General features: G+C 35.6%; 2 protein-coding genes across 2 annotated transcripts in view; one reads left to right on the top strand and one right to left on the bottom strand.

Moving 5' to 3' along the window:
- Positions 1-15,889, bottom strand: part of TG (thyroglobulin) — a 359,469-nt gene that overhangs the window by 90,651 nt on the left and 252,929 nt on the right. The gene's annotated exons all lie outside the window — the stretch shown is intronic.
- The window catches only part of SLA (Src like adaptor), a 92,096-nt gene that overhangs the window by 42,296 nt on the left and 33,911 nt on the right, over positions 1-15,889 (top strand). The window contains exon 3 of the mRNA XM_051971124.1: positions 10,509-10,618. Within this exon, the coding sequence (XP_051827084.1) occupies positions 10,558-10,618 (61 nt within the window). The 5' untranslated portion in view covers positions 10,509-10,557. The remainder of the gene's footprint in view (positions 1-10,508; positions 10,619-15,889) is intronic.

Genomic DNA, 15,889 nt, shown 5'->3' with positions numbered 1-15,889 from the left:
TAATTTCTCAGAACTGACTATGGGCTAAGTCTCAGCTCTGCTACCAATTCATGGAGTGACCTCAGACACTTTCCATCTCTGAGCTTCGATTTTCTCACTTGTAAAATGAGAGAATTGGTCTATATAATTTTTGGGTTTCTTCCTAGCTTTAAAAACCTATATTCTAATATTTTATGTCCTAAGGACTCTCCCTGATTTGGCATTCAACTTATTCTAATGATCATCTCCTTGCCCCACTTCTAGCTTCAGAGGATCCAGAGGTGGAGTCCAAGGTTGTTTAGGAGGAGGGATAGGAATAATTGAGAACGATGAGCAAAGTACAGATAGAAAGGTGAGTTCCTCAGGGAACAGAGGATAGGGCTTTTGGTTTCTTCTCTTATTTCTGATTAATTTTTTTTTTGCATCTTAAACTTTATTCATCTACATATTAATTATAATAATATCTAGCATGTATATACATATATATTATTTACTAGCCCTGTGCTATATGCTTTATAAATATTATATCATTTAATCCTCACAACAACCCTAGGAGTTAGGTGCTGCTATTATTATTTTACAATTGAGGAAACTGAGGCATTCAGAGGTCACGACTTGCCTAGAATCACATAGCTAATAAGCATCTGAGGTAAAATTTGAACTCAGACCTTCCTGATTCTAGGTTCAGTACTCTATCCACAGGACTTGCTCTATTTATCTATCTATCTCCATTTTTTTGTAATCTTCCTATATACGTGTCCACTTTCCTGCTGCAGTTAAGTATTCTTCATGAGAGGGAATGATGTATCAGGATGACTATTCATCAAATCTTAGTGCTAGGAAATAGGTGAGAATTTAGCTAGCCAAATCCTCTACCTAGAATTAAGCATTGATATGATTATGTGGCACTGTACATAGAAAAGTTATAGATTATTTTAAAGGTTACATTTTTTAAAAATCCATGAATTGTCTTAAGGAGTGGGGTGATAAGATGGCATGGAAGAAAGGGCAATGAAACTGGGCTCAAAGGTGTGAATGTAAAGCCTTGCTCTTAACTTGTAGTGTATTACTCTGGGCCAGTTAATTCACTTCTCTGACCATTGGTTTTTTCAACTATAAAATAAATGGGTTATGTTAGTTAATAAAGTACTTGGAATCAGGATAACTTGGAATTAAATACTGTTTTTTCTAGCTGTGTGACCCTGGGTTTTGATTTCCTCATTTGTACAAAGGAGTTGGACCCAGTGATTTCTAAAGTTTCTTCTACCTCTAAATCTATACTGCTATCCCACAACATCATGAGGGAACTAGGTAGTGCCATAGTGCAGGGAACAATAGGCTTGGAGTCAGAAAGACTCATCTTCTTAAGTTCAAAACTCATCTCAGACACTCACTAGCTGTGTGACCCTGGGCAAGTCAATTATCTCTATTTGCCTCAGTTTCCTCATCTGTGAAATGAGCTAGAAGAAGAAACACAAACCACTACACTAAACTTTCCCAAGAAAACCCCAAAAGGCATCATGAAGAATTGGACACAATTGAAATAATTGGAAAACAACAAGACTTGATGAGCTTAGAAATCAGCACTCTAATGTTGAAGATATGCCATTTCTTCCTTAAAATGGAGTACGTAAAAAACTGGCAGATTTTGATTCAGCTTAATTTGAATTCAGTTAATTGAGACTTCCCAGGAATTTTTCCCCTCCTAGAAGCCTTTTGGTTTTTAAAGGAATAATTAGAATGAAATGCAATATTAGATAACAATTTGTATCTACATTAAAAAAAAATAAAAACAGTTGCAAGATCAAGCTCCTAGGAGGCTAGCATGAAGTTATTCCTTGATAGAGACAAAATTAATCATCTCTCATCTATAGTTATACTTCTGAAACATTATCACATCATCACAAAAATTTCCTGAGTTAGAAATAACTCCTAGAGATTACCAAGTCTATTTCATGACTGAATGAAACAATTCTACAACATATAAGCTGTAGGAAAGAGAACTCTCTAGCTTTAGAGAAGCCTGTGGTTCCACTTTGGGACAGCTTTAGTTGTTAGCAATGTTTCTCTTACCTAAATTTATTCCTTAGGACAATATTTAGGAGTCAGGTTATGGGTCAAATCTTAGCTGAAGCCATCTCACTTACATTCCAAGATTATAATTTAAAGGAATAATACATTTGAAAAACCTAAATCATGTATTGCTCCACAAATTCTAAGCTTTGTGATTTGTCTATTAGGCAAAGATTCCTTTCAAACTGGGAAAATTAAAAAAGAAGAAGAAAAAAGAAACTTTTAGCAATATTTGTTGTAACCCATTAATATCTCCTCATGAGAAGCTTTTTATGAAAATGTTTTCTGAACAAGAAACCTTTTGTATAAGTAGCTGGAGAATGTCCAGAGAAGGACAATAAGGATAGTAGAGGACCTGGAGTCCATGCTATGTATTTTGATTCAAGAAACTGGACATATCTAGCATGGAAAAGAGAAAATTTCAGAATTGGGTTAGGAGTGCATAAGAGCCATCTCCAGGTAACTGTAGAACTGTTCAAGATGGGACTTGTAGTGGATGGTCTCAAAGGAAAAAAAAATAAAACAAAAACTAAGACCAATGGGTAGAAGTTGTTGAATGGATGTAAACTTCCTAACCACTAGAGTTACCCAGAAGTGGAATGGGCTGCTTTTGGAAAATAGTAGGTTCCCTTTAACTACAAGTCTTCAAATTAAAGCCCAGGCAGGGCTTTATATGCCATATATTTATATTTGGGAAGGATATGCCATAAGATGGTGGCGATTTGTGTGGAGAGTGAACAATTTAGTCTCAAAGATGTTAGCCTCTGAGAATGTGATTTTGGTCACCAAGTCTCACAAGAATTTGTAAACAAGAAGAGTTAACTACAAAACCTGGAATGTTGCCATTTGTTGAGTTTTCTAGAAACCATACACATCAGGAGAAAGTAAATTGCAATACCAAGAGATTTGGATGAATAAATTATTAAGTTTATTGAGGACATTGTTATATAATAAAAAGAAAATATACTGGATTTGGAGACAAAACATCCACATTTTAAAATTTATAACTCACCAGGAACTTGGGGTTATGTAAGAATTACTGATGAGGAAATTTTTCACTGAGTTTCCTGAGGGGAAGGAAACTGAGGGGAGGAAATCCTCCCCTGTCCATCTATATACAACCTTACAGACTGATGTGTGTGTTTTAGAATGTTAAAGGTTTATATAAACATTATTAAAAGTTTTTAAATCTTGATTTTACAATGTTAAAGATATTTGTGTATCAACGTTCTTCTGCATATTAGAATCTCAGAGCTGGGAAGGACTTTAAGGGTCACCTAATCCTCTTCATTATATAGAAAAGGGAAATGAGACTTAGTGGTGAGGGTGACCACAGTCTCCTAAAGCCAGGAATAGAACCCACATCTCTTGATGTCCAGTTTAGAGCTGTTTTGCTACATCTCACCCTTAGAGATATGAGAAAATATGTCCTCAGGCATTCTACATAAGCATTTAATGGGAGAGGAATTAAAGTAAAGAGAAGAGAAAAAATAAGTTTAAAATTATATGATGATTTGTGAGTACTAAGAAGGGGTTTAAAACATTTATTAATGCTAGAGAAAGTCTAGTAAAATGGATTACTAAAATACAGAATGTTAGAACATAGCATATAGAATCTTACTTGCAGAAAGACTCAGGAAACTTTTTAAAATGCTCTAATTGAAAACTTATATCCTAACTTGGATGGAACTTTAGAACATAGAATGTGAGAACATCAATTACTAAGATTGAAAAAAATTTGAAAATTTTAGAAATCATCTATTCCAAACTTCTCTATTTTGTTTGTTGAATAAACTGAGTGACCTGGCCAAGGTTACAGAGTTGCTTAAGTATCAGAGACGGAAATGAAATCTGAATCTTTTACCTCCAATTCCAGTCTTCTTTCTACTATATTATATAGTTTATCTTAAAAAGAGAAAGATTGGTATACTATTTGGAACATCACTAGAGGTCTTTGAAGAAAACACAGAGGACTTAGGAGGCAGTGGGATCTGGCATTTCTCTATGTGTCTATTCTCTACCCCAACTATTCCCATCCTACTTCAGAAGCATTCTTGAATTTCTTCTAATGGAATTAACAGTGAAGCAACTGTTGACCGGGGAGGACTCTTCATGCTGTACCACATCAATTCTTGGGCAATGTTCCTAGCAATGATGGTCTTATAGTTTTTCTGTTTGAATAGTTCTAGTGATAGGGAACTCATTACTTTACAAGATAGTATATATTATCACATTTTTAGAAATATCTTAATTTTGATCTAAAAATCCATTTAAGCACTATGTGATGCAATGGTTAGAGTAGGTCTAATCAGAAAGATCTGAATTCAAATCTAAACTCACTTACTAGCTGTATTACTTAACCTCTGTTTGCCTTAATTTCTATAATCTATAAAATCTGGATAATAATAATAGCATCTACCACCCAGAGTTGTAATGAATGTCAAATGAGATAATAATTGTAAAGCACATAGTAAATAATATATGAATGTTAGAAATTATTATTTTTCTCTGATGCTTCTAGTCATTAGTCATAGTGCTACAGTCTACGGAAACATAGAATATGTCAACTCCCTTTTTGATATTAGTAATCTCCAAATATTTTGATTCATATATTCTTATAAGTATTCTTATCTTTAGGCATGGATAGTTTGAGTATGTATGTATATATGTATATATACACTATATATGTATATTCAATGATTTATTCATTACATGCATGTACTATTTTACTACTACTAATATATATTCTAAAATTCAACTCGAAATAGAAAATAAAAAGAATGAAATAAAGATTAAATAATATTTATTTCTAGTGTTAATAGGGAGTCACTGGAATGATGTGTATTTTAGAAATATCAATCTCATAGGAAGATCAATATGTGTGAAGTATAGATTGCAGAAGGATGATAATTGTGAAAAGAGATCAGTTAGGAGGCTATTCAGGTAGTCAAGGGGACCTGAACATGGGTAATGATTATGTGAGCAATGAGAACCAATGGGAAAGATGTTATAGAGATGATAAGATTTGGCATCTGGTTGGATATGTGGAGTAAAGTAAAGTGATGAACTGAAAATAATTCTGAAGTGGTGAGCCTGAATAATAGTGAAGTTTGGAGAAAGTTTGAGAAAGATAATGTACTGAAATCATGATATAGATGATAATCCATTCATGCTTGCTCATTCTGTGAGATGATTGGGGGATAATTAGTAGGGTAGTAGTGGAGAATAGTTCCAGCTATGCAGCCGCTGTTGTGAATACCTGGTTTGTTTTTAGCTTATAAATGCCTTGAAGGGGGGACTCTAGGAGTTTACAAAGCAGAGAAAGGGAATGTAGCTGGAGAGAGTGGGAGGATAAGGATAAATGTGATAGGATTGAAGACAAGCTCCACAACTGGTTATCTTAGGGATTGTAGGATGTAGGTCAATCTTCCCACCCTTTGATGAGTTGAACAGCTACTCTTAAGATCAGGGTCCCTGGTTGGTGTAGGGTCAAAGGAGAACAGGAAAGGAATTAGTTCAGAAAATGTAACTCTAATGTGGCAGTCACTAAAAAGGTAGAGCTGGAGCTGAATAGCAGGAAAGGGGAAAGAAGAGGCTATAATTTTCAGTGTGGTCAATAAAAGGTGTTGCTTTGAAATATCACAGAACTATCTTTCTCCTTCTCTTCTTTCTCCTAAACTCACAGCCAGGGCAGAATAGGCCTTAACTAGACTTTTTCCTTGGATAGCCTCAGTTACACCCCCTGACATATTCATCCAAACACTGCTGCTTTATCATTTAGGAATCCTAATGTCTCTGATTTAAAGGAGGGGGAAATTTATGATTCTGGAAACCAACTTTCATTGCTTTTAAAACTGATGCTTTTTCCCCTATAACTTTTACACCATATGGAGAGAATATGCTACTGGGCAGGGATATAGCTCTATCGATTTGCAGTTATGTATATACCAGGAAAAATTCTTCCCCTTCCCATGGTCTCCAACATTAGAATATCTGAGAAAAGGGATGAGTGAGGCCTTGACATCTTGGATGTAACCTTCCCATGGAAGTTAACTAAGAAGAAATTAGTAAGAGAACAAAATAGCAGTGGAATTAGGGAGGTACAGGGAAAGGACATTCTGTTTTTGTGGTTTAGTTCAGCTGACCCTCCTTACATAAAGTCTTTACTATCCTCCTTCCCTCTTTCCTCCCCAACAAGATGGAACATTTCTGTCTCTCTTTCTCTGTCTGTCTTTCTCTCTCTTCTGTGAATTTATTCTAGCTTTTATTAGTTATTTTCTGTTCATTTCTCCTACTAAATTATAAACTACTTAAAGGAATGGACTATGTCTGTGCTTCCAACAATGCCAAGTAAAATAAATATTTGTTAAATGAATGGATGATGTCAGTAGAAAGACATTTTTCTATTTTATAATAGCTAGCATTTATGTAATGCTTTATACATATCTCATTTAATTCTCATAACAATTTTATTGTTATTTACTCCCATTTTACAGATGAAGAAGCCAAGCTGGCTACGACTAAGTGACTTGCCTGGAATTACACATAATCTAAGGCAGTATTTGAATTTAGAACTTCCTAATTCCAAGTTTAGAGCCCTATTCACTACTCGACCTACCTATTTTTAAGTCCATTTAGAATTTTCAATTCTAGCAGCCTCTTGGCTCACCTCCCATAGTCTGACCCAACTACAGTCATACTCATGCCTGATAGATGCAAAATAGAGGCTGCATTCTTTTCAAAAAGTCTCCATGTACACTCTCCATTTAGTACATAAGTTCCAACTGCAGTATGTTGCATATTCAATCAATAAGCATTTACCAGGCATTTTTATGTTAGGTGATGGATAGTCAAAGACAAATAATTTAACAGTTGTTACCCTTATGGAACTTCTATTTTATCTAAAGAGACAAAATGTACATATTATATGTGTTCAAAATATATGTTAATTAATATTGGGAGCACCTTAAGAGATGTTATTCATTCTTCAGAGTATCAGGGCTTAGGCCTAATCCTATTCTGAAGGAGTTTCTGTTCTAATCAGACTACACTGGGGAAAATGATCATTTCTGGGGGTTTTCTTGGGGACCCCTAGCTCCTTTTAGGACCACCTGCTATGGGAACTCCTTCCCAATGCCCCCACCTCCATTGTCAGTATTTTCTCCTGCCTGTTGATTACTTTGTGTTTCCTTTGCACATAATATATGTGTGTGTATGTTTGTTTGTGTGTGTGTGTAGTCACACCCCGCCCAGTAGACTGTGAATTCCTTGAACACAATCTTAATTTCATTTAGCTTTTATATTCCCAGAACCTACTGCAGTGACCAACTCATAAGACTTACTTAATGAATGTGTGTTGGTATTCATTGTTAAATAATGCATGTGAAAATACTTTGTAACCAAGAACACTGTAACTCTTAAAATACTAATATGGAAATTCCTAATAGATGAATCTCAATTTCATTACTGAATGAATGAATGAATAATATTAATGAATCAATCAGCTAGATAACACAGAGGATAGAGAGCCAGGCCTAAAATCAAGAAGATTCATCTTCTGTTTCCAATCTGGCCTTGTATGACCCTGGGCATGTCATTTAACTCCACTTGCCTCAGTTTTCTCATCTGTAAAATAAGCTAAAGAGGGAAATGAAAAACCAGTCCAGCACTTTTAGCATGATCTCAAATGAGATCATGAAGAGTCAGATGGGACTGAAATTACTGAACCATAACAACAAACAATCATTTCGTTAATAGCAAGTTTTGTGATCTTGAGCCTTCTCAAATCTTATATTCAGGTTGCATATATTATGTACATTCTCTCTTATAGAATGGAAGTTCCTTGAGGGCAGGAACAATTTCCCTTGGTCTTTGGATCCTTGGTGCTTAGCATAGTGCCAGGAAAATGGTCAACATTTAACCAATAATTGTCGACAGATTGAGAGGGGTCTTAGTTTCCCAATCTATAAAATGAGGGACTTAATAATAAAAATAGTTAGCATTTATACAATTCTAATGCATTAAAGTTTGAAAAGATATTTATATGTATTCCCATTTGATCCTCACAAGATCCCAGTGAAATAAGGGCTACTATTGTTCCATTTTTCAACTGATGAGGCAAAGACTTAGAAGTTATGTGACTTGTTCAGAGTCACACAGTGTTTGAACTAGGCTTCAAACTTAGCTTTTACTGAAGGCAGCAGGAAAAGCAGATTGAATGCTGGCCTGAATTCAAGAGCACCCGAGTTTCAGTCTGATGTCAGAAACTAGATGTCACAACTTCTGCCTCCATTCCATTCAGTTTTTTCAATTGTGAAGCAGTATCTCTACTCCAACAAGGTTGTTGTGAGGCTCAAATGAGATAATATTTAATAAAAAGCACTTAGCATATGGCACATAGTAGCAATATATAAATGTGTCCTCCCCTTGCCCCTTACAGTCTCCCAGTTCAGGTCTCTGCAATGTACCATTTAGCTTCCTCCTACTCATGAATTCTATTATTCCCTTCCATAGGAAGGATATGGGAGGTTGAAGAATGTGAGAAAGCTGGAGGAGGATTGTCCCAAGACTGGATCTAGGTCTCAGGAGAGCAAAACTTGGCTCTAGTTATTCCTTTTTGCCTTCTCAACTCATGAAAGGCTTCCGCTGAATGCTAAAAATGAGCCTCCCTATATGATTTTGATTTTGCTTATTAATTGATGTTAAGGGGGCCCTTTTAGGACATTTTTCTTTGGGGGGGCAGAAGACACCACACATAAGAGATGTTTGATAAGTTTAGAATTGAATCAAGTGATTGGGGAAATTTAAATTTATGCCAAAGCACATGGATAATGGAATGTATTCATGAAATGGGTTGTCTCTCTAGGGTATGTCAACTTCATAAATAAGATAAGATTCTTAAACTCCAATTCAATTTAATGGCTCTTTATCATATACTTCCTAAATGCAAGTCATTGGATTTAGTGTCAGGGGGATACCAATATGAAAATTGACTCAGTCTCTATCCTCAAGAGGTTTATAATCCTATTTAATAGTGCTAGTATATATAGTAAAAAAGGGAGGATATAGGAAAAGAATGTGATGACTGTCATTATATCCTTGGAATATAAACTCCTCAAGAGTAGGGATTGCTTCATTCTTTGCATCTGCATACCCAGAACCTAGCATAGTGTCTAGCACAATGATTTATAAATAATATAAAAATGATTAGTTGATTCATTGATTGAATGCAGATAAGTAGCAGACAAAGCAGAGTGTGATTGGAACATAAGAAAGAGAAAGCAATTGTTATAAGAGAGTAAGAGAAATCATTTTCACTCAGGTAGATACAGGGGAGTTGGAGGAATGCTTTCTAGGGAGGTTGAAACTGAGCTGAGTATTTAAGGGAGGTAAGAACTTCAATATGTGGAGATAGGGGATAGATAAAGAGTCTATTCCTATTATAGAAAAAGGTAGAATAAAATGTGGAAAGAGGAATAGAATAGTCAAGTTGGGCTGGAATGTAGAATATGAGAAAGAGGCTAGTATAAGTTAAGGTTGAACAGATAAGATTGAACAGGACCAGTTTGTAGAAGATCTTGAATATCAGACTCAGGTGTTGAAATTTCACTTTGTAGGTAATGGAGAACCTTTTATTTTGACCAAACCACACAAGGAGAGTAATATGTCTGAGTTATTATAGTCTTTTGGCACCTGAGACATATTATTTTCCTGGAATAAAGTTGTCTTGAGTCTGTCATTTGACAGTGATAGACAGAGTACCAATCACTTCCACAGAAATTTGCATTGTTTGCCTCATTATGGAAGGGACCCCATGTTCTTGAAGGTCATGCACTAGAAGAGTTTGAAGTCTATCTCCCCCAAAATGGAAAGCTTCACATACTGTCTTAGTAGCAGTCTGGTTTAGATAAATTGGAAGTTTTGTTATGAAGTTGATGACAGGATAATTCTGATAGAAGTATGTTCTTTTTTGTCCACAACAATTCTCAAGAACCATCTTTTAAGTCATCAAGTATCTGCAGTCTATGTCAGTAGATGGGTCACACTGACAGAATCACAGCTCCTTTAAGTAATGAAGTGACTAAAGATATATTTCGTAGATGATACAAATTGCTGATGTATCTCAAACTCCACCCCTTGTTCCCCAGGTTTTTTACTGCATTCAGCTTGAGGCAAGGAGTAATGGAAACTTTTGCTACAAACAGCATTTGTTAGCAACTTCCCTCTCTGTGGTTTTTTTTTTTTTCCCTCTGTTGTTCCCCTGATAAAACAACTTGAGCTGCCTAAGTCTAACTAGCACATACAAATCCCTTTTTCACATAAAAAATATCAGCTTTCAAGAAGCAAGTTGCTTTTTTTTTTTTTAAATGATGCACTATGCATTCTAAATTGGGTCACTGGCGATCCCGAGAGCTTGGTGCCAGCCCTACTTTGAGTGTGTGTTTCCTCTGTCATAGTTTTGAAGTTGCTTCTTCTAAACCAAGAGTGAACAATCGAGCAGAAGAGATGGGCAACAGCATGAAGACATCTACTGCACCACCAGAAAGACCTTTGCCTGGCCCAACGGGTAAGTCCAATTTCTTTGGGGCTATTGACTCAGTGAATGGCCTTTCCAGCATCTCATTTCATACAAGTGTAAGAGCTTCCTCAGGAGGAGCAGGGTTCCATGTAGAAGTCTGCACATCAATCATGGGGTTGGAGAGTTAAAAGTTCTGGGTTCTAATTCCAGCTCTGTTATTGACTGTGCCTTCTAACTTTAATTTTCTTATTTGTATGATGATATTAGAGAGCTCTTCCAGCTCTAACATTCTTTGCTCCATTATTCCTTGAGGTTTCTTAGTGATTAGCAGAATTCCTACTGAAGGCCATGATACAGTTATTAGAGTACAAGGATCACTGACTTTGGAGTCAGGGACTTTGGATTCTATACTTCTACTTATAAGATCTTAAAGATAAGACAGTTAACTGATAAGTATCTCAATTTCTCGATCTATGAAATGAGAGAAGTTGTACTAGATGACTTCTCAGGTTTCTTACAATTCTAAATCTATGCTCCTATGAATTTTCTGTCCAGTTCCTAAAGAAATCAAAAGGAATTAAAATGGTAAATGAAATATATGTCCCTCAGGACTTTGTGGTTACAGAAAAGCACAACTAATACAGCTGTACCAAGACTGCTGATGGCAAGTGCAAGGGGAATACCCTGTTGATAAGGAGTAAGTGATGATGCTTTGGTAACTTTGTTAGGTTCCCAAGTAAATGACTTCATAGAGCTCATGAATTAATTCAGGATCCATAGAGTGAAAAGCAATATATGTGACTGATTTTTAAAGAATTAAATTGGTTCTAGGTAGAGGAAAAGTGGAAATTTTTTTTTGTATGTTGGCACCAATCAATCAACAAACTCATCTTTAGTGTCTTATATTTGCCAGGCACTGGAGATACTGAAATGAAAATGAACTAATCCCTTCCCTCAAAGAGTTCATCAGGAGAGACAGCAACTTTTAAGCTCTCCTGCCAAAATCCTTGATGAAATTGTCAGAGACAGAACTGAGATCAGAAGGTTCTTATTTCCGCCTGGTATAACATTTGTTTAGGTTTATGTGCTTTGGAATTCTCTTTGGGTAATAGGATGGTTGCCTTGAAAACACCTCAAACAAGTGAAAAGTCAATGAACTTGAATGAAGACATCTGGATCTTAAGCCTGTGTCTGCCAAGAAATGGCTCCATGATTTTTGGAAGGTCAATTTGTTCCTCTGGATCTCAGTTTCCTCTTCTTGAAAATTTGGGAACTGGAATAGCTAAGCTTTAATGTGACATCCAACTCAAATAATGTAGGTTTTTGTTGTAACCTTTCATATTATAAAGACCATTTAAATTCTGGCAGTCTCTGTTCTAACATTGAACCTTCTAAGATTTATTCCAAGTCTAACATTCCATGTTCTGTATTCTAGTATTCCATGTCTCTCTCATTCTATTTGTATTCCAACATTATATCTTTTAAGGTTCATTATAGTTTAACATTCTATCTTCCATATTCTCACATTTGATGTTCTGGGGTCCCTTCCAGCTTCAGATTTCAAATTCTACTAATCTATGAAAGTCAAGGAATTAAACTACAACTAAAAATAAAAGCAATTAAAGTGATCTTGCCCTCCCTCCTTTCACCACCCAACAAAGACTGTTTTCTACATGTTTTAGAACTTGTCCTCAGGCTATTCTCCTAGACCATTTTCCTAGATGGTTACAGCTTAATGAAAACTGAGTCACAAAATCACAAAATGTTAGAGCTAGAAAGGATCTTAAATATTTAGTTACATCTTCTTGTTTTTATAGATGAAGGTATGGATAACTTGAGAAGTCAAATGATCTGACTAAGGTCATTCAGTCAGTTTGTGGCAGAGCTCTCAGCCACAACCTCAAAGCCAGTTTTGTGATTTCCAATGTAACCTCGAAACAAACTATAAATGAACAATTTTGGATTAGGCAAAATGAAGAGAGGCAGAGGCAGAGACAGGACTGAATGCAACTCTTACCAGAATGAGTCTAGTTTTTGCTTGTTCTATTAGTTGCTGACTTCCTGTACCCTTTATGCCAAATGATTGGTAACATGGATACTCGGTTGTCTTGAGTAAATTAAATTCCACCTGGGGCGGGAGGGATATGAGCACCCAAAACAGCCAAACATTTTGTTGTGAATTATTCTCAGGTGATGGTGAAGGCAGCATAACTTTCATAATTCCAATTGTTTTGCATTTTTCCACTATAAATATCACATGGTTCCCATTTTAAAGTGATGGAAATTATACATCCTTCATCAAATTTTTAATAGGCCATGAAGTGGATGGATCAGTATTATTTGTAGAATGAGTATCCAATAGACAGGTTGTATTGGGCAAAAGTTTTAGGCAATAACAATGATGACAATATTTCAATTATTAAAAGTCATGGAGTGCAGAGACAGAAAGAAATTAAATCCAAAGCCTGAATGAAGTCAGACAGAATGGAGCCAGGTTACATCTAAAAATCAACCAAATATGCCCACATTAGTTCAATTCCTTCCTTTTTGAAATTTATCAGAATCTGAATCATAAAATCACAGTCCCTCCAAATTGGAAGGGACCTCAGGCATCTATCCCTTCCTAGAATTCTTTCCACAAGGGATTATTTGTCCTTGACTAGTAGTCCATCCATCTTCTTCTTGGAGACTTCCAGTTATGGAGTACCTGCTAACTCCTAAGGTGGCTCATTATGTTATATAGTAGAAAGAATTCTGGACTTGGAATGAACATATCCTGGATTCAGATCTTACTTCTCATACTTAATAGTTGCATGATCATGGGCAATCCACATACTCTTTTGGAATTTGTTTTCTCAATTATTATATTAACCCCACACTGATTTGTAGAGTTATTGTGAATCTCTAATGCAATAAGACATGTAAAGCATTCTGTAAATTTTATAATATAGTATAAATGGCATTTGTCACTGTTGTGGTACAGCTCTGATGATTAAAAAAAAAACACATTTCCTGAATCAAGTCCAAATGTCTTGGGTACCTGCATTCCTCTCCCCCTTCCCTTGCTCCTAGTTCTGACCTCAGGGCCAAGCACAATTGAGACATTCCCTCTGTGTGAATCCCTTCAGATCCTTGAAATCAGGCATCATGTCATCCCCAGGTCTTTTCATCCCTAAACCAAACTGTCCTGGCTCTTTCATCCTATGGCATATGATGGTTTGATGAGGAGATCAAATATATCTCCTGCCAACAAATGTTTAAGAATTTCACCTTTCTAGAGAGTGACCCAAGAAACTTTAAAAGATTCTCTAATCTAAATCCCTCATTTTTCCAATGAGGAAATGGAGACCCAGAGAGAGAAAGTTATTTAGCTAATATCACACAATGAGTAAATATCAGTGAGGACGCAGAACAAGTGGGTAGCACATACATACACAAAAAAGATTGAGTCCCAGGGCTTTTTGAAAAACAATAATAACAATAAAAATAATAATTGAAAAAACAATAATATAGTATAATATCGGGGACTGATACACAGATATGTTTTATGAGAAACACACCAAAAATTCTTAATATGAATTTATATGTAGGAGAATAGGAGAGTTTTATTCTTTAAGGATTATATACTTATTTACAATAAGACTAGTCTTGCTTGTCAGGAAAAACTCATTGGTAATTGGCATCCAAACTTGCCAGCTTCCTCAGTGGTGGGGTGAGTTTGTTGTTGGAGGATTGGATTTGTCAGAAAAAAAGGGGAGGAAATAGTGGCGGGAGTCAGAGGCACAGTGATGGTAATATAAAATGAGGTTGGTTTTTTACAGTATCATAGAATTTGAGTTGGAAGAGATATTTATGACCCTCTAGTCCAGAGCTGTACTGTACTTAGCTCAAACAGGATCTCAAAAAACTATAGTTAAATGTTCAGTGTGAGGGTTAGAAATCAGCTAACTATAGATTGGGACTTGATTTTTATTCATTCATTCATTTATTTGTTGATAAGAAAGTAGTAGAGAAAATGTTAATAATTCAAAGTAATTTAAAAGTGTGTCCAGCATATATTTCTCCTCTTGGTGAACTGATTGTTAAATATCTACCAGTACATTTCACTCTAGTCAAACTCATACTCCAAAAGGAATCTTACTGTAATAAACCTAAAAGTAGCTATTCAGTCCTTTGAAGACCTCCAAGGAAAGGTAGCTAGAGAGTTTAGTGGATAGAGCATGAGTTCTAGAACCAGAAAGACTCAACTTCCTGAGTTCAAATATGGTCTCAATCACTTACCAGTTGTATGACCTTAGGAAGTCACTTAACCTATTTGCCTCAGTTTTCTCATCTGTAAAATGAACATAATAATAGCATTTGCCTCCCAATATTGATGAAGATCAAGCGACATAATAATTGTAATTAATACAAAGATTAGTTCATAGTAAATACTTTATACATATTAATTATTGTTATAATTAATATCATTCATTCTCTATGGGATAGCATTAATTTTAACAATGATTTTAGAGCTTCCTTTGTAATTGTCTGACTTGGGAGAAAAGATTCTGAACTTGACTTTAATGTAGATCAGAGATTAAAAATATCATAGATCTACACCTGGAAGGTTTCTCAGAAGACTTCTAGTTTAATCCTTTCATTTTATAGATGAGGAAACTGAGGCCTGGGGGAGTTGAGTGACTTGATCAAAGGATTTGAACCCAGTTCTTCTGATTTCATAGACATAGTCTGTGGTTCACAGTATTTTTATTTTATTTTACTAGACAATGCCAAAACAGAGAAGAGAATTAAAACTATGTTTGTTACTATATGGATAAAGTCCATTTCCCCTTCTCTTTGTCTTTGAATTTGGTGATGGGGGTAATGATTTGAGAAATATCTTCTGCGTAAGATTCTTGAGGTCACTTGACTATCCAGTGGGTAGCCCAGCAATAATGGAAAAAAACTTTAGATTAGTGGCCATGACTTTGAGTTCAAATCTCAGTTCTGCCTAACAGTTATGTACTTAAATATTTCACCCTGAATCTTAGCTTTCTCCCCTTTAAAAATTAGGTTAGATTAAGTGTTCCCTAAATACCTTTCCAGTTCTAGCATTAGCTGCAAGTCTTTAAGTGCTTAGTCCAAATGAATTTCTGTTTGCTCATCTTTTTTTCCTAAATAAGGATAGCAGTACTTGGACCAACTCCATATAATTGTGATGAAAATGCCTCACATATTAAAGTGTTATTATAGAATTATATGCTAATACTTGAAGTTTGGGGGCCAGCCAATTCCAGCCCAACAAACTTTTATTGTGACCACTTTGAAGAGTGTCTG

The sequence above is a fragment of the Antechinus flavipes genome, chromosome 1 (genome assembly GCF_016432865.1).
Source record: "Antechinus flavipes isolate AdamAnt ecotype Samford, QLD, Australia chromosome 1, AdamAnt_v2, whole genome shotgun sequence".
Lineage (NCBI taxonomy): Eukaryota > Metazoa > Chordata > Mammalia > Dasyuromorphia > Dasyuridae > Antechinus > Antechinus flavipes.
The sequence above is the reverse complement of the archived record's forward strand: the minus strand, read 5'-3'. Positions and strand labels throughout refer to the sequence as shown.